This window comes from Equus asinus, chromosome 11 (assembly GCF_041296235.1).
Source record: "Equus asinus isolate D_3611 breed Donkey chromosome 11, EquAss-T2T_v2, whole genome shotgun sequence".
Taxonomy (NCBI): Eukaryota; Metazoa; Chordata; class Mammalia; order Perissodactyla; family Equidae; genus Equus; species Equus asinus.
In genome coordinates this window covers 72,114,419-72,140,781 of record NC_091800.1, presented here as the reverse complement: position 1 = coordinate 72,140,781, position 26,363 = coordinate 72,114,419, and the positions used below count along the sequence as shown (strand labels likewise).

Below are 26,363 nucleotides of genomic sequence, written 5' to 3'. Positions count from 1 at the left end.
AAGCTTTATGCCTTATCAGTGATTTGGTTGGTGGAAATTAGATAATTTCTGAAATAAAAAAGTGGAGGCAAAATAGAGTCTTAAAAGGAGCATACTTTCGGCTGACTAATGAACCTTAGAGTTTCGTGGCCTCATCAAGTTAACTTGGCGTTAAGTCTGAGCACTTCCTTTTCCATAGGTAAACTGTAGGTAAACTTTACTAGGCAGTTAGACAGAGGTGCTAACCTTTATGATTAAAATGTTTTAGATCAAGAAGTGTAAGTTAATCTGTAGTTTAAGAAATGACAAATCTATGTGTAACTGAAAGTAATTGCCCAGGACTCCATGTGGGTCTGGCCATTGATTTCTGGTCATGATTCTCCTTCAAGTATTTCCCAGATGAAGCTGGTGGTGGTGACGTTCTTAACTGTTGCCGTCGATCCACCAAGCTTCTTGTATCCTAGATTGTTCCACAGCTTACTAATGTTTGTGCAGTTATGAAAGTGATAGAATATGGAAAAGGTAGTAAATAATAAGAGATAGTGGGAGACAATTTATACATATCATTTATATTTCACAAAAATTAGACTTTGGTGTTTGACATAAGCTAACAAGGCATAGAGTTTGTATGGAAGAAATAAAAAGAGCATGTCATATTCCACTTCTGGTGATGTACCCAAAAGAATTGAAAGCAGGGACTCAGAGATACTTGTACATTCATGTTCACCGTAGCCAAGAGGTGGAAACAACCCAAGTGTCCATCTGTGGATGAATGGTTAAACAAATTGTAGTATTATGCACACAATGGAATATTATTCAGCCTTAAAAAGGAAGGAAATTCTGATACATGCCACAACATGGATAGACCTTGAGGACATTATGCTACATGAAAAGCCAGTCACCAAAGGACAAATATTGTGTGATTCCAATTATATGAAGTACCTAGAGCAGTCAAATTCATAGAGACAGAAAGTTAGAATGGTGGTTGCCAAGGGCTGGGGGAGAGGGAATAAGGAGTTGTTTAATGGGTACAGAGTTTGTTTTGCAAGATGAAAAGAGTTCTGTGGATGGACATAACATTGAGAATGTTCTTAATGCTGCTGAACTGTACACTTAAAAATGGTTAATGTGGTAAATTTTATGTATATTTTACCACAACTTAAAAAAGCATGTTGTTACAGGATTTCTGTGCTATGTGGATGTGAAATTGTCATCATCCTTAAAGTTGTGTGCGACGTCAGGTGAGGAGTGATTTCTCAGGTGCTCTTCCTACTGACGTTTCATGATGTATTATCACTATCAAATCTCTTAGCAGGAGCATTTAAAAGAAAAGATGAGAATACAGAGAAAAGATTATTAAGAATTGGAAATCCTAAAAATTTTCACTTTTGGAAATGTTTAGATACAGGAGAATCCTAGAGTGTTCTCAGCATTGTATAGAAAAATGTGGTTAATCCATTTCCTTTTAAATAACATCCTGATTTTTATTTTTCCTCTGTTTCTTTTCCTCTTCTACTTACATGAGACTGATAATGATCTACAAACCACTGACCTGAAAAGGAAGCCAGGCCCAGCTACTTACAAAGGGTCTGGAAGTCCCTGATCTCATTTCCCATCTGTCCTTTTGAAAAGAAAACAGTTTTTTCACAGTGTTTTGTCCTCACTTTTTATTATATACTGCCAAAAAAATCTTCTCAGTACTTCGTTTGGGCTTTGTATTGAAAAATGTTCTTTCAATAAATTCCTCGAAATTTTTGTCAGTCAGAATTCAGTGGCCAACAATGTAACTTTCTGTGAATATTATGGTTTCTGGGATATTAATTCACATCTACGATTGAATATACCTGAAAAATCTGGATTAATAGTATTTCTGAATTGACACTGGGCAGACCTTCAGTAGATGAGATTTTAATTCTAATTCAAGTAATGACTATTACAGAAAACAGTGACAGATCATTGTTTCATTATCAAATATGCCTTAAAAAGAAAAGCTTATTTTTCAGATAGCACTGATCAGCTGAGTTGAAGAGTGTTTGTATTTAGATTCTAATTTATAGGTGTACTATTTGTGCAAAGGGCTCAGCCTCGTGAGATGCTTAGAGTATAAATATAATACAGGGGTTCCTGCTTTCAAATTGCTCAAGACTTAGGGGAAGAGATAGTTAATATTAATAATAAGAAGAAGAATGTGACTAGCATCAGGACAAATTGAGTCTCATGGGAATTTATCTAGGAATATCAAGTTTGAGATAGTGGGACATCTGGGTGCTAAGAGTCCTGTAAGTGGTTGGAAATACAGAAGTCGCTGCTTAAGAGAGTTAAAGAGGAGGTCTGGGCTCAGGAGCATGACAGTGCCTCCACGGGCACTATGTCTTGGAGAGCGCCTTTACTTAGGAAAAAGGGAGGTGGGAAGCAGAGACAGAAAGCGTGGGAAAGAAGCAGGAAACTGCAGGGTCCTGGAAGCAGGGAGAGGAGTTTGAAGAAGCAAGCAGAAAGGGCAGACAGTCCTGTGCTCCTGCTGATGAGGTGGAGAGAAAGGTCATTGGAGTTGGTAACTAGGACGTCACTGCCAAAGAAGACAGTTTCAAGGCAGGGCTGAGGAAGTGAGTGGGTGGGACACAGAGGTTAGCATTACCTAAATAGTAGGAAAAAGAAGGACTCCTCGTGACTCCAGTCGATAACAAGAGGTTTAATCAGGATTGGGGCAATGAGAGGGAAGTCCAGAAATGTAGACGAGATTGAGGATACAAGATATTATGGGGATGCGTTTTGAAGCAAAGGCTCTTGAGGGATTAGTGGGGATGGAATTAAGGGTCTTTGGGGGAAGAGTTCAGGAAGGAGAAAGAGTTCTATCTATGAACAGCAAGGAGAGGATTGGGTATGGAGAAATTTAGAGGTGTATTGGGCTGAGGGAGCTAATGTCAGGTTGGCCAAGGAGAGGTGCCGCTTGAAGGAGAATGAGGAGGATTTGGAAAGCAGGCAATGGGAATAGGCTGGTGTGGGGTAACAGTAAGAGTCATCATTTGGTATTCCCACCGCTGCACCAAGGCCATAGCCTTTATCCTTTCTTGCCTTGGTTAATGCAAGAGCCTCATATGAGTCTTCCGGATCCTGTCCTTGCTCTCTCAAGTCCATTACCTAGCAGAGTAGCCCCAGTGATTGTTTAAAAAGTAAGTTTAAAAGGTGGGTCACATTTCTCAGAACATATCCCAGTCATTAAGCAATGCATGGCTGTATTGTAACCTTCTTTTCTTACTAGCAATGTGACAGGAAAAGGTGATTTAGAACATTCGGTTATTATTATTACCTTGACTGTTACATTTGTTCCTTAATTTGTTTAAAACCTTCTTGTTCAGCTCACCAAACTTAAAGGCATATCCATGGTAAGCACTTAATATGCATTGAATGCATGGATGACTTTGGGATCTTGGCACCAGCTGCCTTTGAGGTGGTAAGAGCATATCCAAAGGTGGCAGATCAGAGGAGTAGACAAGAAGGAGGCATAATATGTTTGCATGCAACCACAAAAAACAAAAGTCCTTAAAGAAAAATAAATTGAGGTTTTGGCCTCAGAATTATCAGATGCCATTTAACATACTACTACACACAAAATCTTTATGGTTCCTACAACCTGAAAGGGTCCTGCTGGGTCCATACCTCTGCCTTTTTCTACCACAGTTGCCTGGCAGAACCTGGATACTGCCAGGTGTGTCCTGCATGGATTGTGCAGCAGCACTCTGAGTGTGCATGCTGAGTGTGTATTGAGACCAGAGAGGACAAATTCAGGAAGTTCACTGAAGTTCTGTGATGTCGGAAGTCCTCGAATCTACTTAGCATTTTATCTGCAAAGGATAACCTCTGCTCCACTGTTTAAGATAAGACTTTGGATGGCATCCTAGGAGCTGAAGTGCTGCTCTTACAAGACCAGCGTGGTGGTGGTGCTGGTTAATGCACAGAGGGATTTGAGTGAAATTATCCTCGATGCATAAGATAAACCTTGCATGTGAATGATGAAGGGCACATGAGGGAGTATGCCTTCCTGAAAGTTCATCGGTATATTGGAATGTGTAAATAATGGACATGTTTTAACATGAGGCATGTTCACCATGCTAGGTGTTCACACAAAACTATGGTCTTTTTAATAACTAGAATTGCATTCTAAAGAAGGACATACAGAGCCATATGCAGACAACTAGGAAACAAAAGAAACTATATTTGCTTATACATTTCTCAAGGTTATATTATCAAATGGAATACAGATGAATCAGAGGAATGGCAGGTGCTCTGGACATTAGGGGTAGTGGCAAGACCCAAGATTTAGTCATATGACCCTAGGTTTTAGCCCCAGGTCTCTCTGTTACTAATCTGTGTTTTTAGGTAAGCAATAAACCTTCCTAAAACTCACATTTCTTAACTGTAATTCAGAGATAACAATTGCTCTAAAATTTGGATTCTCATAGATGTGTGAGAATCCAAAGAGACACCACCATCCAGGAAAGCTTTTTGCATGCCTTGGCTGATGTCTTTCAGTTGGCAGAGAGGGAGCTGAGGGACTAGGAAGCTTATTGCAGCCTCTTTCTTCTCCTGTAGGTAATGTAGGTTTATTTTTGAGATGGCAGTTTTTAGTTGCAAAGTCATGTAGTGTGGAGAGGCTGAGCCTCTTACTACGGGGGAAGCTGGACTTGCCACTTGTCCCCTGAATGACCACAAGGACATTCTTGGTTTTCTGGATACCCCCCTGTTCTCACTTTTGCAGTGGTAGGTTAAGAAGTGATTAAAAATAAGCTTCTTTGTAATACCAAACCAAACATAAACAAACAAACAAATTTCTTTAAAAACTGAACTTAATTGATGAGTCTGGGCATTAAGGATTCTGAACATTTAGCTTAATTAGTTATAACTTGCTGCACTTGGACAGGCAATTATGTAATGTATAATTTTGGAGGTTTGAGAAGGGAGCAGAATGAAATTTTTATGACTCTCAAAGGTCTACTGAAATTTATAAATGTATATGACATTTTAGGAAACAGGACATTATGTGGTGACGGAAGCTGCCAGATGCCTCACCAGTTGCTGAGACACTATCTCATTTGGAACCCCAAGTGATCTCACAACTAAATAGAACCATCCCCATTTTAAAATCCCAACTTCCCATTCACTCAACAAACATTTATATTGTGCCAGATGTTATGATGGGTGTTGGAGAAGTAAAGATAATAGCATAGTCTGTGGTTCTCAAGTCTGGTAGGAGATACAGGAAGGTTGTTGAGTAATTCAGTAGAATGGCAGGCATGCTAATCGAGGGTAACTGCTGCAGGAGCCCTCATGTCAGTAGGAGCAGCTCTGCAGCCAGGCAGATGGCCCCATACATTAAGGAGTCAGAAGTACCCCATGTGCTGAAGGGCAGGAGAAGGATCCAGAAAAGTCAGTACAGCTGGTCACCAAAAGTCTTAGGTCATGCTGAGGAGTTTGGACTTTATTCTGGTGGCAGTGAGGCGTCGTTGAAAGAGTTTAAGCTGAGGTATGACCCTATCAGAGAAGAGTTTTAGAAAGATGACTAGCAGCTGTGCGGAGAATGGATAAGAGGGATGATAGAGGAAAGGCGAGCATACCCATTTGGGTGCTACACTGAGGTTCATACAAGAGTACCCTAAATCATTGTATAGTCAGGATGTACAGCTGGGAAGTCATTGATGTGACACAGGATGACTATTGAGTTGGAACAGAGAAAGACAGTTAAAGATGGAAGCTTGGGGATCGTGCAGGAGCTGTTGGAGAGGAGCTGTTAGAGACAGAGAGAGGTCCATTTCTCTGCCCCATCAGGGCCGAGTCCTTGTAATGTTTTCATTGGCTGCTTGGGAGTTGTTTTTTGTTACATCTCTCCAGAAACTTAAATTCCTTCTCTAGACCCTTGTTTTGTCCCATGCTTTGTCCATTTTCTTAATTATTAGTGAACTGAACATTGAGAATTCTCGGGAAACTGCTTCCCTAAAACTAAATTGTCTGATCTTTGTAGAACACTGTGGGTCAGCTGCCAAGACTTGATCTCCGAAATGATGTAGGGAACGCCCTGTGTCAATTTCAGTTTCCAGCCTAGTTCGGGACTGAATCCTCTCAAAAGTGAGTCATCTGCTCTGAAATGAATGCATCTGCCAGATATTTGGAAAGGTTTCGTTACCACTGTGCTCAATAAGTCACAGCAAAGTTCCCAGACTTGTCTAACAGTAATTTTAATACTGCACTGGATACAAAACATTTAATGTGGAGACAAATACAGCCAAGAGGGCATTTCCAGCAGATGTCAAAGGGACCTAACTCCACAATACGTGAGATACCTGTGGTTTGGTTCAGGCCTAGGGATGAAAGGAAGGTGTTGAGAGCCATCTATCTAATAGCAGTAGTTGAAAATTCGAGATAACTTTAGAACATTTAAGTGGATGCTGTCCACTTGGCCAAGCTGAGCGCAATAAAAATCCAACCCGGGGCTCACTTGTTTGGTGAGGGAGATGAGCCAGGCTGAGGGACGCCAATCTAAAGAGCTCAGTCTCACTAGACCACCTGGGTTTTGAGCACTGGCCCCCTTTTACTCCCACTCCAAGGTTATCCTTCTCCTGGAAGATCAAAGTACTATTTCTCTGACAAAGGCATCAAGCCCTCAAAGGTTTGAAGGGATAGTTCTAAGTAAATTAAAACAACACAAAAATAAACACAAGTACAGGATGCTTTACATGGAATTACACAATGCTAAGCAAAGATAGTCCACGTTTTAGCTTAAGGGTAGATTGGAGTTGACCACGCTCTGCAGCCTGTTGGGCTTCTCTGTCCCACAGGTCGTCAGAGTGGGCCGCGGGCACCGTTTGACTTTAGGCTGTCTCCAGGCCTCTAGGCCCATCTTGGAGGTAAGACCCCAGGTACCTAGGAAATTTCCTTTTACTCTCTCCATTCTGTAGCCATGTGCCTACTGACCAGTTACCTCCTCTTGAAGAGAACATTCTTTACTTCTTCTGACTCAGTGTCTCAGCTGGTGTACTACAGCCTCGCCTCTCCTTGGAGTTGTTCTTAGAACATCCAAGGAGCCGTCTCTTCCTGTTTCGAAGCCCACACTCCCTTCTGGGCTACCCTGGATGTTTGTTTTTCTGTCTGAGAGAGAACACTCCCAGCCATTTACTCCTTTGAACAGGAGAGATGGGGAGACAGTCTGTGGCAGATCCATGGAGCTGGCTCAGGTTGCAGCCCACCCACCGCTCTGGGATATTGTCTCTAGCTCATTGTTCTTGTGGTCCCAGAGGAAGGGTGGGCCTTTTGTTTCAGTCTCTTAATTAGAATCCTATAAAATATGATATTTTAAACACCCGTATGGATATACATACTTTCCACCAGGAATTAAGAGAGTTGTTTTGTTATAATTTAATGCCCATTGTAAAGTGATTAATTAAAAAATTCAGTATCATATGAGTTGAGAGAGTTATGAAAAATAAATGATGACGCAAAAGTATGTCTTTGTTAATACTCACGCCTATATTTGTTTAAGTCTGCATAGTGAATCTTCCCTCCTTTTGATCTAACATTTCCTTTCATTAAAAAAATAAGTGGGGTAATACAACTATAAATCAGAGCAGATACAGTATTCATCTTTTTTCTGGACGTCTTTTATGTTTTTGTTTCTCATAAAGCAATTCTTAGCACTTGGATAAATGATTTGAGAGAGAGAGACTTGGGATTCCATGTTCACAGAACTGTGGAATTTTTAAACCACAAAGGAAGCCTGGCGATCCTAGAGAGCTCTTTATTGTATGGATATAGAAAGTTGAAACTTTCCCCTAAGATTATGCAGCTAATTAGAGGCAGAGCTCAGATGAGAACCCAGTTTTCCTGGCTCTCAATTCAAACCCCATTCCAACATCGCTTCTCAAGTTCTTCCATAGGATGTCTAATTAAATTATTCGGCTCACATTTCTTGTGGTTTGAAACATGAGCTGCTCAGTATCCCAGCTTCAGTGGGGTCAAGGTAGCATGTTGGCTGGCTCTGATGGAAGGAAGAGAGTCCTGGCCAGGTTGGGGTCAGGAATTTTGTTAGTAGAGAGGGATTCCAAGTTGAAGCTGAAGAAACAGGGTCGCAGCAGACCATCAGGGTGGAGCAGTGAGTGATGAAGAAGAGGGGCAGGAATTGCCGGGAAGCCCCAGGGTTGGTCCCAGGTGAGGAGATGTGGTACCTCTCTATGTTCCCTTTAGGCGGCCCATGGCCGTGCCTCCCTGGGCTAAGCATCCCACGTTCCAGATGTGGCTCATAGGCGTTCAAGTGACCCCAGTTTTGGGAGTGAATCATTTCAACCAAGAGAAAAAAAAAGTTTTTAAAATAAAGAAGAATCTATTTGAAATTTGTACTTCCAAACTAGACTTGGAGGTAGTTATAAATTTTACTCTTCATATTCCAGTCTAGTGGGACAGCTCTGCAATTCTTCTACTTGTTCCATTAAAAAAAAAGTTCCATAAGGATTGACCTGGGGCTCTCAGGTGTCATGCATCATTGTATAAGCCCTTTGTGAGAGAATGTCACCCCTTTCTCTTCCTTTACCAGTCCTGTTTTCCTTTTCAACTACTCCTGTAATTTTGCGGAACTCCTCGTAAGACTTCTGTCCATGCTTGGCCAAGATAATTAAGGACTTCTGTGTGTCAGAGACTACCAGTATTTAACTTAAGTAGTGGTACTGACGGAAAATAATTTAGACTATTATAGTAGCTAGAAGAAGGCTTTTATTTTAAATTGTGCTTTGTGCTGTGAGATTTATATCCCAGTTGTTGTCTGATGATGCTGGCTATGTTTAGATTTAATTTTCAGATCTTATCACACGTCATAGTGTTAAATTCCCCCCCCCCCACCCCGCAAATGTGGAAAGCTACTAAGCTTTCTTAGTAGAATGGAAATAATTTATTTCCAAACATAGGAATAGGACTGATATTCTTTGAATGTCCACCTTGACACTGATTTATATAAAATGGATACAGACCCATCTTTTAGCAGGAATATGATTTTAACTGATGGAAAAGTAGAAAAGAATACTACAACCATGAAAAAGAAAATTAACATTGCTTTTGAGACGAGCTTTAGTGTTCATTGAGTATAAATCTCCTGGTATTGATTTGGACTCTTATAAGCCAAATAAATAAAACTACAGAAATTTAATGTGAATCTATTTGGCATATAGTAGACTATTTCCTGAATGTAACTTTTAATACATAAAATCTATGAAGGAATTGAAATAGAGCATTCACTTATGCTATAGTCTTCTCTTGTCAATTTCCATAATGGACCAGAGAACTTTTTATAATAATAGAAAAAACCTTATATGCAAGTAATGGATGATTATTGGTAGGTTCCTATTTCTACTCCATTGACTGTTTTATGCATTCATTCTTGAAACGTTTATTGAGAACTTAGCATATGGGTACAAATAGAAAGACGTGTCTCCTGCCCTCAAAGGATTCTACAATCTGGTGGGGGAAAGAAGGACACGTGCCTGCAGGAGACTTTCAGATAATGGAGTCAGAGACTGACGAGCTATCAGATAGGGCCTCATGGAGCGTGGTTGATAAGGTCGCCAAGGTCTAGGATCAGATCTCAGCTTTGCAAGCCCAGAGTCTGAGTTTGGTCAATATGACCAGAGTTGTTTGGGCTCAGGAGAACTGAGTTGTAGCAGTCAACCCCACAGGAGAACAAACCAGAATACCATTTAATAATGTGCATTGAGAACTCTAATTAATAGGCAAATCAGATTATGTTCATTGGCTGTTCATTCTCTCTAATTAGGAAAGTCTAAATGGGAATCACATTATAAACAAGTGGGTTGGTGAGACTGGACTCAGAGCAAAGACAATGAGTGGGAAGACCTTGGCATCTGGTGGCATCAAACAGTGACTACTTATTCGTGCCAAGTCCAGTAGTACCCCAGTAGGTCATATCCTGATGGATCCCAGCCTTTCCTTTTAAATGGTGATAAAGGCACTGACACAATTGCTCCAGTCATGCAAGCCCTGTTCTTTCTGTTGGCCCATTCTTTCCTCAGATGAGTTAAAACCATTGACTAGGCTGTAGGTTGTTGGGGTTTTAGTGTTGTTTAATTCAAGTTTAATTTGAGTTCTATGCAGTTTTTCCTTTGAGTTCTTGGACTTAAGAAGTTTGTTTCTTTTGTATGTGCAAAGAGCTAATCTCTATTATGTCCTGATTTGCTCTTTTAACTTTCCAAGGGTAAGCTTATTTCAAGTTTCTCTTCCTTTTGTACTGAATACAATTTATACTCATCCTATACAATTTAGCTTAAACAAGTCTTTGCCTCTGTGCACATCTTCTTGATGTCCTCTTCTCCTCCCCTTCTCTTTCCTCTCATACCAGCCTCTGCCTCTGTGCTGTTTTCTCTTATACCCTTCTGTAGTACTTCTCACACTCTAATAATTTGCTTCTTCATCTTCCTCTGTCATCAGACTGTAAGCTCTGTAAGAACTACAACTATATTGTATTAAACTTTGTGTCTCCAATTGCTAGGTCAGTGTCTGGTGGTAGAAAGTAGGGACCTAGTAAAGGGAGGGAGGGATGAAGTGATGTTTATGCTGAGCCCTTAAATGATCAATAGAATGAGAAAGAGAAGCCACTGAAGTCTACTCTCAAGGTCCAACAGACATTTTTCTCTCTCTTACTTGACCACTCTTAGGACATTGACTGAACACAAGGGTGAGTGTGGAAACCAGATTCAGCTTAGTGTATCCCTTCAATGCTCCTGTCCTAATGCTATAGTGTTACTAGTACTTGGAAGACATTTGCTTGAAAATGGCAGTATTCTCCAGTTACTTCACCTAGGACATGTTCTTAGTCCCTCACAGTCTTGTTACAGTTATCTATTATTGAGTAACAAATTACCTGAAAGCCTAGTAAGACAATAATTTGTTTTTTCTAGTAATTCTGAAATTTGGTTGAGGCTGAGCTGGGTAGTTCTGCTTTATTTGGTGTCTGCAGGGACTGGAATATCCAAAATGACTTCTTCACTCACCTTGTGGTACCTCAACCAGAATGGCTGGAATCAAGTGTGGGGGCCGGTGGGGCCTCTTTCTATATATGACCTCTCCACATGGCCAGCTTGGCCTTCCTCATAGCATGGTGGTCTCAAGGTAGTAGAACTTTTTAGGTGGTGGTTGTCTTCCAAGAAGGAAGAAGCAGAGACTGCCAGTTCTCCTAAATACTAGGTTTGGAACTGGAACAGCATCACTTCCACCTCATTTTATTGGTCAAAGGCAGCCCAGATTCAAGGGGAGGGAAAATAGACTCACCTTTTGGTGTGAGGAACAGCAAACATATTTGGGAAGGAAGGATGCCTCTACTGAAAAGAGATTATCTAAAACAGATCTAATAGTATGTACAACAAGAAATAGACATAAAAAGAGCATTTAAGATATGTACTGAAGAAGCATGACTAATTTAAGTGACTGGTTTTAAAGAAATGCATTAATTTTATTTGGATGAAGTCTCTAGGGGAAAAAAAGAGTTCTATCTGGTCAGAAAACTAACCTTTGTCAAAATCTAAGTTAGGACTTGATAGTTACGGACTCAAACCTAGTTATTCTGGTATTGGTGGGTGGTAATAAATACATGGATCATTGGTTTAATTATGCCCAGCATCTCTTATTTGTTAAAAGTCAAATCTCTCTTTAATGGTTGAAGTTGCTTTTTTTTTTTTTTTAAGTGTGAGCATAATGTCACTTTGATCCATGAGAATAATAAAAAAGATCCATTTTCTTTTACTTTTCTCACCTTAAAGGGGTGTTTGGAAAAGTGTCACATAATTAAAGTTTTCTTGAGTTGGTAGTTCCACTGGGAAAATTTTATAGTAAATTTTCTTTCTTCCTAGTGCTGTGATGGGAAATGGGCTGGAAATGACCCTAATAGTCCTCTATTTCTTGACCTGAGCCATTTCCTGAACATTTCAAAAGTATAATAATTAGTTTCAAAAATCTTGATAGACCCAAATAAATCAAGATAAGGACACAATAAGTGGGGAGATAGTCTGTATCCTTCTTTGAAGCACACACAATTTCTTAAACAATTTCCCTTTACTGATATTACAGCTGATTCTTAATAGTTTGACAGTGTCTTATAATCGATGTATTACTTTGAAGCTTTTTGAGTAGATTATACCTCTTCAGTGCTTACTGTCACACATCTCTATTGCATTTCATGGGGACAGGTATGTAATAAAGGTCATCGTTTGTAATATTTGCAAAGAAACCGAGACTCAGGGTTTTGAAAGCCGTCCCAGAGGCCGAATGAATTCATAATTCACCTGGGAAGGACTTTGGTGGAGAATAGAGTTCCTTCCTTCTCTTCCTTTAGAATAAAGGACGCTTACTCTGAAAGCAGAATTTAAGATTACTTTCAAAGATGGACACAGTGCAAGAAAAGAGTAAATATCGGTGAAGCAGACACAATATAGAAATTATGGGCAGGAAATAAAATTAAATTATACACAAAATATATGCCCTGGAGTTCTCTGTCTTTGCTGGAGAAGGAGGGATCTAAGACTTGACGACCTAAAACTTCCTCCAACCAAAGAAAGGAGAGAAGCAGCTGGGACAGATGCTGGGAGATCCCAGCTTAGTAATTAGCCTGAAGAGTCAACAGGGTAGATTCAGTTAGAAATGTTTTCATGTATGATCTGTTAATAGTATCCACGGATTGCAGTCCATGGGAGAAAAAGTCTAGAACATTCCTTTCTGAAGCCTGAGGCCCAATTTCCTGTATTGACACTACAGTCCCTTCTAAACAATGTTAATTCAGATAGATGTGCTGCTTCCTAAAGTCATGAGGCATTTTATTATTTAAAATAAGCACTTAGTCCTCGTGAAACAAAATCAGTTATAATGTTCATAGGAGGGGAAATAGCATTCATAATTCATAGATTCACTCAACAAATATTAAGGACCTTTTACATGTCTCATTAGCTTGCTCTTAGGCACTGGGGATGTGGCAGTGAACAAGAATGGATGTAAAGGGCAATTAAGCAATGGATGGTGGTAATGGTTGTACAACAATGTGAATGTACTTAATGCCACTGAACTGTATGCTTAAAAATGGTTAAAATGGTAAATTTTATGTTATGTTGATTTCACCACAATTAAAAAAAGGCAATTAAGGCAAATAAAAGGCAATACAGCGGGACTAGAGAAAGCACTTGGGGTGAGAGAGTTAGGGACTCTGAAAGGGGCCTCTTCCCTGCCTGGGGGGAGCCAAAGAGCTCCCTGGAGGGGTCATTGGGCCCCTGATCCAGAAAGAAGCTGGAGCCTTTGCCCTGCACAGCTTTACAACTCTAGGATACCAAATGGGATCTGTTGTGTGTGCCGTAAGGAAGGAGGAAGCTGCACCGGCTGGTAGAGACTGAAATGACTGTGTCCAGGCTAGGCCCCCATGCGCTCGGAGGCTGGCACCTTTCCGTCTTCACTTACCCTAGTCCTTTCCTCGTGCTTTCCTTCACAGACAGCCATTCTGAGACGACAGGGTCGATACAAATGCTCGACAGTTCCTGCAAACGCACACGAGGAAGCGCAGAGCTTATTTGTCACGGAGGTAATGTGCTTTTTCTGCATTAATTTACATGGTATTTAAAAGTCATTTTTCTCTCACAGTCCTCCCCTTTTCTTTAAATTTCAACGATATTTTCAAGATAGTGTCATAGAGGTGATTACATTTTTATGATGGAAGTTAAAATAGGAGGATGACGTGAGGTTTTCAGAGTCAGAAGTGTCAAGAGGGATCATTTCAAATGGCAAAACGTGAATTCTACAGAACTTATCTCACAGGCACGGAATAAGGGGAAACTTGAAAATGAACTCAGTGGACATCTCTGGCAGAGGCTTCGTGGTTGATACTGTTTTAATGGGGACTCAGCACACAATTTCTGTATCTGTTTACTTCATTTATATGTTTATACTTGCAACTTATTTTTGAGACTAGTTCAATATTCATGAAGTACCAGGTGATAATGAGCAGAGCCTGACTGTCTCTGATCGATGTATGATTATTATTACTCTTGTTTGATCTTACAAATAATGATTGTCTTGTTAAGGATGAAAGAGAAATTATTGCATTTAGATTGCTTGGGTTCTTTTTTTCTTAGTGTGTTTGTTTCTTCCTCCAGAAGCTTTTAGGTAGGATAAACTAATTAAGTGTTTTAATTTTGTTTCTTGATATATTCCTTCGTATAAAAATGATAGATTTTGAGGGAGCTGGCCCCATGGCATAGTGATTGAGTTCATGTGTTCCACTTCAGCAGCCCAGGGTTTGGGGGTTCAGATCCCAGGCGTGGACCTATATACTGCTCATCAAGCCATGTTGTGAAGGTATCCCACATGCAAAATGGAGGAAGACTGGCACAGATGTTAGCTCAGGGACAATCTTCCTCAAGCAAAAAAAAAAAGGATTTTTATTCCCATTTTTCTAGGTGATATTTAAATGATAAATATGCCCACCAATAAATTTGCCCATTACAAGGAAGCTATGCTTTTGTAAGTGAACACCAATTAAAATAACAATATTTAGTTTCTATTGATTTTTTCAAAAAATTAAATATGTATTTAAAAATTTTTAAGTGTGTTCTCTCATCCTTCTGAAAAGGTAGTTTCTTATCTCCTTTGCTACTATATTTCAGACAAATACAGCCAGATAGTTTATGTCTTAAATGTTTATTTTAAAGCAGGATGCAGGCAAACTGTGACTGACCCACAAGCAAAATCTGGCCTGCAGCCTGTTTTTGTAAATAAAGTTTTATTGTACACAGCCACACCCATTCATTTACATATTCCCTATGACTACTTTCTCATTACAACTCAGAGTTGAGTGGTTGCAATAGAGACAATGTGACCCTCAAAACTGAAAATATTTACTATCTGGCCTTTTGCAGAAAAAGTTTGTCAACCCCTGCTTTAAAGCATGTAGCAAAATTATTAACTCAATTCCCCCAATAGATTGACAAATATGGTTTTTGAGAGACAACTCTCCATTAAGTTCTTTAATGTGGGTTGAGCAATAACGACTTCATTCTTTGCTGCTGGAACCAACATAACTACACCCTCTTGGGACCCTTCCACTAGGGCGGGGTGGAGCAACACTTCCTCTCCATCCTCTGATCCAGAGGAGAATGGCCTAATAGCTTTTTTTAAAACAACTTCAAAAACCTTCAGTATAACTTCAAAATATTATTGAATTTCACAAGTTTGAAAGGTCAGTCATGAAATCAGCCAGTCAGATCCCTGTCTTTTTAGAGATGCATTCTTCTTGCTACTGATTTCTGATTGAACCCCTTACCTCCTAGACTTTCTACATCCCCAGAGGGATAGGGGTTGCTTGCCTTATTCTGTATTTCTTCCTTGGAATTTAGCGGGTGCCTGCCATGGACAGTCAACAATACCTTATTAAATGAATGAATCTCTAGCTACTTAACCTGGTTAACTATATTTTTTGCAGTCCTTATAATTTAAAATATTTAAACATTATAATTATCTCTCTTATCCATTTTTGCCTAAGCTGTTAAAAATTTGGGCATCCAGCTGTTCTGTTCATAAATGCACTGGTTGTATACATCTGTGCTTACTCATTTACTTTTTCATCGGGCAAGTTTATTTTATACTTCAGAAGGGTTGTAATGTCCTGCAATAGACTTTGGTAGTACAACTTTAGTTGCAATGTTTGATGAAATACCACCTTGGTTATGAGAGCTGCTGCTGTCTCTGATTTGGCCTCCTGAACAAAGAATAGGGACATGTCCAAAAGACTGTGTCATGCACAGTCAGACTTGACTTAGCTGTGCTAATGAACCTAGGGACAGTAGTGGGAAAATCCAAACCTACAAATAATTCTGACATCATACTAGTTTTGGAATGTAATTTTGAGTGTGGATGTCTCATGTTCTAAATATGAAAATGCTTTGAAAATTTTTTAAAAAGCATTTACAAGAATAAAATGGTATTTAAAACTATTTGTAACTATATAGCAAGGAAATTGAAAAGTTGTTCAGCTCCCACATGTCCTTAACCCTTTTCAGCTATTTATGCCACCTCTCAGAATGATAATATAAAAAGCTTACACTACTTTCCCTTTACACCCTTGCCAATAAAGTGCTTAGCATACAGCCTGGCATAAGAGAAGCACTCGCTGTTGTTATTTTCATGACTTTGGAGGTAGAGGGGAGTTTGCTTCAGAAGGCTGTCAGGTATATGCTGTGATATAGATAAAAAAGGTTGGCAATATAAACAATAAAATGACATGGGCAGAATAGAGGCTTTGTTTGTGATATTTGTTACAGCCAGAGTCAAGTAAAGTAGGTAAGATATAAATACATTTATCTACCTATGTTTTCACTTATTCGTTCCCTTTTTTTCGCCATACCAAAGTCCACGTATGTGTTGTCAAGAGCTGCCTAAAATCATTTGAACTAACTTGATGGTAACTGACTCATATGCTTCGCTGATTGATTTTGACTCATTCATATTTGAAGATCTGGCAGATTCAGGCTTATAATCTTAAGACTGTAGAAACTACTCAATGAGTCCTCCTGGATAGGTGAATAAAAGACACCATGCTGGTCTGTTGAGTCTGTCGTATAGCAAAGTAGTTTAATGCAGTCTCTGTAGGTTAGTGTCACCATAAAATACTTGGCAATGGGATGCTCCATACTTTGTACATTCTATACACTCAGGCATGTGCATACACGTGAAGATGTCATGGTGCCACTATGAATTGGAATCTAAATCTTTCCTCCTAATAACCTCACTCTGTCCCTTATAAACTAGAAGGAAAAACTGAGGACAAATTTATATAGTGTTGACTAACAGAGCTAGTTGTAATGTTAGTAAACACCTTGAAAGTGTGTTTTGGTTTCCATTCACTTTCATGTTCTAGAAGAGGCCACGTGACTTCTTAAGAACCAAGTACTTTAAAGTAAGAAACAGGAGGTTGTTATGTAAATGCAGCAAGATGAGGTGAAGTTTGTCTCCTTGTAAAATCAGCTCTCAGATCATGGATAATGGTAACTTAAAGTGACCCATTTTAGTGGTTCGTAAGCATCATAGGAACCTCTGATGGTGGAATTTCAGGCATGAGATAGTTGAGGGGAAAGCATTTTTTTCATGTTTGTATAGGTGTGCATTCATAAACCTACTCAAATGTTCTCTTAAAGTCATCACGTATCTTTTTTCTGTTCATCTTATACTTTTTATTTTTTTAATCCCCTCCCCACCAATAGTGCATCAAAACCTATAACTCTGACTGGCATCTGGTGAACTATAAATATGAAGATTACTCAGGAGAGTTTCGGCAGCTTCCAAAGTGAGTAAATGGTCAGACCACTCAAGGTGGGGTTATACACATAGGGAGAATTCTTTGTTCTTGAAATGCTTAGTATGTAACTTTATATGCAATCAGAGAAATTTTAAGGGGGTATGTAACTTTATATGCAATCAGAGAAAATATTTCTAGATGGTTTTTGTGTATATGGAGTAGCTATTGTTTACAGGGGTTTGATAATAGGAACCAAACCTAGTACTCTGGGATTGATAGGTGGTAATAAACACATGGATGGTTTAATTATGTCCAGTGATTGTTTTCAGGGTACCCCGAAGAGACATAAAAAGCATTTTATATTGAATAAGTTTTATATTTAAAAAAAGTAAATGAAAAAACAAGCATTTTCCTGGACAAATTTCTTTACCTCCTTTAAAGTGTTAATTCGTTCTAGAATACATCAAAAGCAAGTATGTTTAGATTGATTAGTGGTGGTTACAGTGAACCAGGGGTAGATAGGTCTCACTTTGAGAGGATATCTGTTATAAAATGGTACATCCTGAAATGATGCAGTTGGCAAATTTAAGTATAATTGATTATGAAAATTGAAAGCAAATAACAGTGAATTGTGTTTCAAAAGTAATCATCGGCAATGAAAGTTTTACTGGAGACCCTATTAATATATTTTTCTTTGTATTTGTTGTTCTGTGAGTTTGAAATGTTTATACTATTCTCAATGGACCCAGCTATTTGTTTTTCCTATTTGTGTGGTTCAGCCACTCCTTAAGAGTGTTCAGCCAACTTCCCGACTGCCTCTTTTTAAACTTCAGCCGAGAACACTCCCTTTCAGCATTATCTTCTCCAGATGGGTATGCTTCTTAATTCTATATTTACCCAATACTCACTTGGGGATTTTTTAATTTTTTCCGTTTGATTGGATTGACCTGTCTTCACTGACACTCTCATTCATACTATTCTCATGGCTAAAGGAGAGTAGACTGTGAGATATAGTGTACTTAATGTATGATATACTTTTACTCCTGGTAGGTTTTACCTTTTGGCTTTAGTAAGAGTTTCCAATTGTGTGATGAGAAAGGAAGGGAGGATTGTCAGTGATTAAGAGCATACATTCTGTAGTCTGCCTGTGTCATCTGCTATTCCGCCCTCTGTGAGCCTCAGTTTCCTCATCTGTTAAATGGTCTTAGCACCAGTCTCCACCATCTAAAGGACTGAAGAAGGTAACACATGTGAAGTACACAGCACAGTGCCCAGCACATAATAACTGTTTAACAAATGCTGGCTGCCATCGTTATTGTCGTGTTTTTGTTGTTAATGCCATCATTTAAGATTGTGGTTCCCAATCCTTTAAATGCAGTCACCCCATTTTCCATTTTCTCTCGTGAACTTCATATTAAAAGTTAAATCTACCAAGTCTTTATTTGTTAATAGAATTTCCCATTTTTAATATACCTATCTAACTCCCAACAAGCTCTGCCATCTTTTCTACAGTGTTTTTGGGAACTGTCTAACTCTTGGATCACCCACTTTGAAAAGAAATGGCATTGATTGTTTTTATACTTTATCTAAGTGGGCCAGCTTTGGATTTGTTATATGCTGGTTCTTCTGTTGGGGGAAGAAATGCAGTATCTCTTAATGGATTAGGTAATTATAAAACAAGTTTCTTTCTTCTTTTTAAAGCAAAGTGGCCAAGTTGGATAAACTTCCAGTTCACGTCTATGAAGTTGATGAGGAGGTCGACAAAGACGAGGTAGGATGATTGATTGCAGATTTAAAAATTGATTTATTTTACAGACTTAGAAGATTAATTAGAAAATTACCAACATTTAGCCAAAATAGGAATTGGAATGTTTTTTGAAACAGACGGAGAAGTTTTTTAAATGTATTGTTTGATTGATTGAAATAAGATCTCTGTTTCAACTTGACTGCTTAGCATTGCATGTTCTTCTGGTCCTGTTTATTTGTTCTGAGATCATTTTCAAAGACTTGGATAAAAACTGGTTGCATTGTTAAAAGATATCAAGATTAGTTAGACCTTAAGTTTAGATTGTTTTTCAACAGGATATCTTGAAACAAACTGGCAGCCAGTAGATTTTAAATGACTGTTTCTTTAGTGATTGCTTTGAGTGAAGTGTGTAGTACCCAGAAGTTCTGATTTTAACAAGCTCACTTCCCCTGCTATTGGAGAAATGATTATGGATACAGAAGAGTACAAAGAAAGCAGGGCATTAAGGTGACTATGTCCACTGAGCCAGGGAAACCAATAAAAGGTCAGTACCACCCATCTGTGCATTTCTCATTCTCCATGACTCAATATTGGGTGCCTCACTGTGAGTTTAGGGGGTTTTTTTCCTTTTTCTTTTAATTGTTAGCTAAGCTGTAACACTGGCCACTCAAGAATGTTAACAATGTCCATGGTAGCAAATTATTTTAGAAACTCCTTTTAAATTAATTCTGGAAAGAGTTATGTGGTCATTCAAAATGGAAAACGATATGAAAAACTTGGTGCCGATTAATAGTAAGAAGAGGATCAATTGAAAGAATGCATGTAAGGGCACACAACAAACTGTAAAATCCTAGACAGGTAAGTTATTTCTATTATTGTTAACAATAACAACAATGAAACCACCAGTGTTACTATTGAGATGGTCTAAAACAAAGCCTACGATGAGTCTGTCTACAATTGTCCACTTGATTACAAAAATAAAGATCGTCATCAGAGACTAGTCTTAGGAGGTGTGAGCTGGGTCACCTGACGCTGTGTGGCCCTCTCTTCCCACAGTACCTGCTGAAGTATGTATCGGGCACAACCTTAAAGGGGCAAGGGAGTCACAAGGGAGCAATCTTAGCATGGATCAGGGTGTGGCAGAAGACTTGCCAGAGTGTGTATTTGTGTGTGTATATGTATTTCATTTATTTGTTTATTACATGTACCAATATATGCCTATATTTTTAGTAGCAGCTTGCAGCCACATGCCCACCTCCTTAAACTTAGATCTCAGAGCTTGGGGTCAGAACTTGAAGAAGGATGTTTCTTTACTTTTCTGGCTGTTTCTCTTGATGTGTCTAACTCTCCTTCTGTCCTCTATGCCTGTTGCGTTCTTGCCTCTCTTGCCTTCTATTCTGTTGCCCCCTCACTTTATCTCTCCTTTCTCTATTGCCTCACGTTTCCTTCCTTTCTTTATTCACCTTTCCCTGAACTAAGCCTCTGGGAAGTATTCCAGGAATTTGCTTTTTGTCCTTCAACTATAGGGGAGTATAATTTGAAAACGTTTTTCATGAAATCAGACGAGACCTTACAACTTGAGTGGTCAAGTATGGTATGTACTTTCTGTGGCTCATTAAACACTTAAAAATAAAAATTGGGTCTGGAACTAGCTTTGTCTTTTAATGGACTAAGGTTTTCAGAAATTTAGGCTTCTCTCTCTCTCTTTTACTGCTAAGTGGACTCTAAAGTAACTTGTAGGTGTTAGTGTCAGACGGTTACTCCAGTAAAGGGGGAAGGGGCAATCTGGCACCAATTGAATGGTTTCCCCATTGACCAGACTCACAGCAAATAACATAGGTACTATCAAGAGATTGTGGTGTTTTCCTTCTCTCCTAGGATGCTGCCTCCCTTGGCTCTCAGAAAGGTGGGATCACCAAGCATGGCTGGCTGTACAAAGGCAACATGAACAGTGCAATAAGCGTGACCATGAGGGTAAGGAGGCCCATCACCGTACTTTTCTCTCTGATTAAACCCTTTTTGCTATAGGTCTTAGAAGTAATGCTTAAGATGAATGGGCATGGTGTTTCTCCTGACAAAAGTGACATTGTCTGGGTAGTAAGCTGCCTCCCTGGTCATCATTCCCCATTAGTACAGACCCTTCGACCCATGTCCCCTCATCACCCTCTGACCACCAGCATTAAAAGATCATCATTGGGCTAGTGCAAAGGTGCAATTGCCAACACAGGCTTTCTTCTCTATATTAACTACCCAGTTACCTGGGGCATTGGCATTTGTTCTGGAGAGAATTGAAATGGTTTTTACATATATGCATGGTTGTGAGTTATTAATAGAGATCGTGACTTTTCATTTTTGAAACAATAGCTGTGTATTTTTCTCTCAGTCTTTTAAAAGACGGTTTTTCCACCTGATTCAACTTGGTGATGGATCCTACAATTTGAATTTTTATAAAGATGAAAAGATCTCCAAAGAACCAAAAGGATCGATATTTCTGGATTCCTGTATGGGTGTGGTTCAGGTAAATATGAAAAGAATTTTATCATCAAGTTTTCTTGCTTGTAAAAGTACCATCTGTGAATTAGCAGATTTAAGCAAATGCTTCCAAAATTGGCAATATTTGTGGTAGAGATATAATAGCTGACTTTAAAATTGTCTTATTTTTTATCATTTTAGAAGATGGCAGGTATAATATAGAGGCAGAATTATGTCGTAGTAGGCATGAGTGCTCTGATGCATGAGTTCTTGTGTTTAAAATGTGGCTCAGCTGCTTTTTAGCTATGTGATCTTGGGCCAGCTATTACCTGAAATTTCTTCATTTGCAAAATTTGGATAATGATACTGTTTCCTTAGTAGAATAAATGAGAGGATTGCATGAGTTAACTTGGAAATATGTAGAATAGTTCTTAGCATCTCAGTGATGACTTTTTTTTTTTTGGTGAGGAAGATTGGCCCTGAACTAACATCTGTGCCAATCTTCCTCTATTTTGTATGCGGGACACCTCCACAGCATGACTTGATGAGCAGTGTGTAGGTCCATACCTGCGATATGAACCTGCAAACCCTGGGTCGCCAAAGCTGAGTGTGTGATCTTAACCACTGTGCCACTGGACTGGCCCCCTCAGTGATGACTTTTACCACCACCATCATAGTACCAGTAGCAGAGTAGCATATTGGTCAGGAGATTGGGTTTCAGATCCAGAATGAGTTCAAGTTCCTGCTCTACCACTTACCAGCTGTGTAACATGAAGATATTTTTTAACCTCTCTGTGCCTCAGTTGCCTCATTTGATAAATAGGATAATAATAGTACTGAATATGATTACTAAGAGGATTAATTAATACATATAAAGATCTTAGAACAGTACTGGCACAAGATAAGCTTTCAGCCAATATTAGGTATTTTTATCATAGTGCTATTGCAGTTGTAGAGTTATTCTTTAAAATGGTTTTGAATTATACATAATACATGAGTGTATACGTATTATAAAAAATCAGACAATTCAGATAATGTGGAAGTCCTTGTTGACCCCCATCACTCCTTTTCCCAAAGAGCTGCTCTTACCAGTTTGATGTGCGTCCTTCCGTACTTTACAGAATTGTCTTTGAAAACAAGTTGCCAGTTTCCCCATCTGTCTGTCATCTATCCATCCAGCCATCCATCCTCCCATTTACCCATTCCCCTGCCATTTTCCTGGGAGATCTAAAGCAGCAACTTACAAGGATACATAAAACACAGGATAGCATAAATTTAATGTGGGTTTTAAAGCAGAGAGGTGAACAAGGAGTCAGGGTAGGGAGGAGATGAAGTGGAATTAAGCTAAGAAAAAAGCATATGTTTTAAAGACTGCTGTGGGTGAGTGAGAAACAGCTCCACGCTTTCTAGCTTGGAGACCCGTTCAGTCGCACAGTACACATGGATACAGACAATCCAATTAGTCAGAAGCTGCCCGAGTAATCTCAGAATGAAGATCATTCAGGCATTTCTCTTGGGGGCCCTCATACAGAGGGCACTGTGTGATTAATGAAAATCTCCCTGACAACTCCTCACAATAGATAGAGTCACCATTATCAGAGAATTCTTCCTTAAAATGACTCAGTGTTGGCTGCTGACATGGCCCAAAGCTCGGTTCTATAAGAAAGGTTGTTCTGTGGGGCCAGCGTGATTAAGGTTAGACATGTAGCTCTCTGGTTTGACCTCCGCATGTTCACATGTTTATTTAAAATTAAATTGCTTTTTCATCCAGGTAATACATTCATCTCGTTTAACTAGTCAGACTGTGGAAAGACAGCACTACAGGCACATACCTGCCTGCATTACCCCCACTTCACCCACTCCCCTGAAATGATCATTTTCAACTCTTTCCACTCTTTTTTCTGGAATTTGCCTCCATATTGCTAGATTATGAGTGATTGCTGCTCTTTATTCATCAACTGTGGACATTATCTGATGGTAGATGGCATTTTAGCTACTGCAACCCCGCTTCCTGTCTAACCTGGACTAATTGCTTTCTCAGCCTCTGCATAGCTGCCATGCTGGAAATTCCCTTTTCCTTCCTCCCTGTGTTGGATTCCATTTCCAGGATCCTGTGTCTTTCTTGTTTTACTTTCTTGTTTTGGGGGAGCACATCCTCTAGGAGCATCCTGAGGAATCGTGTGTTAAGATGTTAGTTTTTTGAGAGTTAGCATATCTGCAAATATCTTTCTTTTGGCATTCATACTTGATAGATAATTTGGCTGGATGTAGAAATCCAAGGTGAAATTTACTGTAGAATTTGAAGACATTTCATTATCTTTTAGATGCTAGTGTTATTTTGGAGTCTGATGTTAGTCTTATGCTCTATTCTTCTTGATCTTCTCTTGATCTCTAGTAACCTGAAATTTAGTTTATTGTGTCTTGATTTTGATTTTTTTGGTAAACTTTTTTGTTAAAGTATAACATACAAATAAAAATATACATATAATGAATGAATGACTGAATTTTTACTGAGTTTGGATTTCTTTACCTCCGAGTTCTCATTCTGGAAACTCTATCCTGCACATTCAGGCCACGTTGTTCTTCCTGAACTCCCGTCAGGAGTTGGTCTTCAACTCAGCAAGTCTGCAGGACTCTGTTTGGGTTCTCCTTCCTGTGCCCCCATCCAGATATAGCCTCCAGGCAGAAAGCTGAGGTGATAGTAGGGCTCCCCTCATTTGTATACCTCCTATCAGGGATCACAAGCCTGCCTCACCTTTTGTCAAATGTCTGGAAACAGTTGTTTCATCTATTTTGTCCAGTTTTCTAGTAATTATGTTGGAAGAGTAAGTCCAAACCCTGTTACTTTATCATGACAAGAACTGGAAGTTAGGGTTCCAAACTCAGATATCTACAGGGGTCAAGCAGATAAATTAAGTGAAAGAAGAGGCCTGGGTGTCAAGCAATAGGGAATACTGGGGACTGTGACAACCTGGAGCACAGGTGGTCCTGTTTAAAGCAGGCAGCTGCCTCTCAGTTGTAACTGATGCTGCCAGGTGAAACTACCAGCTCAGGGTTGCCAGATCATCTGGGTTTTCAAGAAAGCCAGAAATTCAAAATTTAGTTAAATCTTGGTATTTTTAATTATCAGTAACTAATTAAAAAATGAAAAGAACTGTGCAGGACCAAAAACAAAAAAAAAAAAAAAAAAAAGGGAGAATACATGAAAGTATATTTGAGCCCTAGATCAAGACTATAGCACTATGTAATATTCACTGAAAATTATTTTTGCATCAACAGCCAATAGACACATGATGTCTCTCAGCTAGTAACCCAACGTCAGCTATAAGCTGCCATGGTAGAAACCAAATTATATCAAAGTATGTTTATTCATAGTGTAAAGTAAGGAGTACTGGAGAGAATTATCAATGACAGTGAATTAACTTCTGTGTGGGATTCCCAAGTAGGAGTTTCATTTGTATTCTTAAGCTGAGAGACATTTTAAGTTACTTTTTAGTTGAATTTTCTGGCGTTGACTTTAAAAAAACATTTAAAGCAAAACTAAATGTATTTGACAACCTCATTTTGAAAGTAGGAAGTAATTAGTTTTGTTGCCTGTCTTCGGCATGGTGTGTAGATGATTTATAAGTACAGCATCCCTGCTGTTATTTAGTCCCTGGAATAAGTTTCAGAATCTAAGGTTCTGACTTTAATGGACATCTCTTCCTTTATATTCTTCTTGCAGATGTGGCTGATGGTGTTTAACACTTAATGAATTGTATGTAGGGCTTCAAAAATTTAAAATAATTTGTTTTTTTGGTGTCTCTTTGTAAGCTAAGTGCCAAAAATTGTGGTTTAAATGGGTTTTCTTTTAAATTGCATTGGGACATTGTAAAAAAAAATTAATTGATGAATGCTATGGGTTCAAAGACATGCCTAAGCTAACATTTTTAAATGAATCTGAAAAAATCCAGTTTAGATTCTTGGGGCCTGAAAGTATTTTAGAAACTTGAAGTTTATTACACTTATTTTGCAGATAAGTAAACTCAGGCTCAGAAAGAGGAATGACTTAGATTCAACGCCTTATGTTTCCCCTACTTTTTAACTTTTTATTTTCATAATCGTGAGTATGTGAGGAGTGTGGGAGAGAGAAAACTCATTTCATATCCAGCCTTTTGACTCCTCTGATTCTTGCCTTGAAGTGAAGTTTAAGTGAGGTCCAAGGTGGCAATTACAGAGCCCACAGCAGGCAGTCTGTGCACGGTAGTTTGTTTGGCTTTGCCCGGAGCCGCACTCTCCTTCGTGTTTCTGAGAACTGCACTGCAAAGAACATAGAGATGCCTTTGGGAGGGTCACCCTGTCCCTGAGACCCACCCTGAGGAGCCCCCTCAGGGACTGCCGCTATCCAGCTAGAATTTTAGCAGATAAGGTCTCTGCTGTCCCTTCAACAGGTTGGTGACAGCTTGTGATATAACATTCTGGGGGGGATTTTGCTCACCAGAGGACATTTGGTAATATCTGGAGACATGTTTTGATCTTCACAACTTGGGGTATGCTACTCACGTCTAGCAGGTAAGGCCAGGGATGCTGCTAAACATCCTCCAAAGCACAGCACAGCACCCACAACAAAGAGTTATTAACCTCAAATGTCAGTAGTGCTGAGGCTGAGAAACCCTGGTCTAGGGCTCATTCGTCCTCTGTCATTTAATGCGTGTGGACTGCTGGTTTTGTGCTGTGAGCCAGACGCCCTATCACAGGCATAAAAACCAGAGGCACGAGGGAAGGTTGCAGACATGGTGTCCAAATATCTTTTGGGACTCATAGATGATGAGAAAGTTCCAGATAAGGAAGTCAAACATATTGCTAGAT

The 26,363-nt window shown here is 39.2% G+C and overlaps 1 protein-coding gene across 42 annotated transcripts in view; it reads left to right on the top strand.

The window, feature by feature from the left end:
* The window catches only part of DOCK9 (dedicator of cytokinesis 9), a 273,386-nt gene that overhangs the window by 128,056 nt on the left and 118,967 nt on the right, over positions 1 to 26,363 (top strand). For 21 of the 42 annotated variants that reach the window (XM_070520061.1, XM_070520057.1, XM_070520066.1 and 18 more), the window contains exons 3-8: positions 6,810 to 6,878; positions 13,499 to 13,588; positions 17,262 to 17,344; positions 18,998 to 19,067; positions 20,922 to 21,017; positions 21,427 to 21,561. In XM_070520061.1, coding sequence (XP_070376162.1) covers positions 6,810 to 6,878; positions 13,499 to 13,588; positions 17,262 to 17,344; positions 18,998 to 19,067; positions 20,922 to 21,017; positions 21,427 to 21,561 — 543 coding nt within the window. The remainder of the gene's footprint in view (positions 1 to 6,809; positions 6,879 to 13,498; positions 13,589 to 17,261; positions 17,345 to 18,997; positions 19,068 to 20,921; positions 21,018 to 21,426; positions 21,562 to 26,363) is intronic. The other 21 variants (XM_070520081.1, XM_070520067.1, XM_044779778.2 and 18 more) reach the window with 1 other exon arrangement.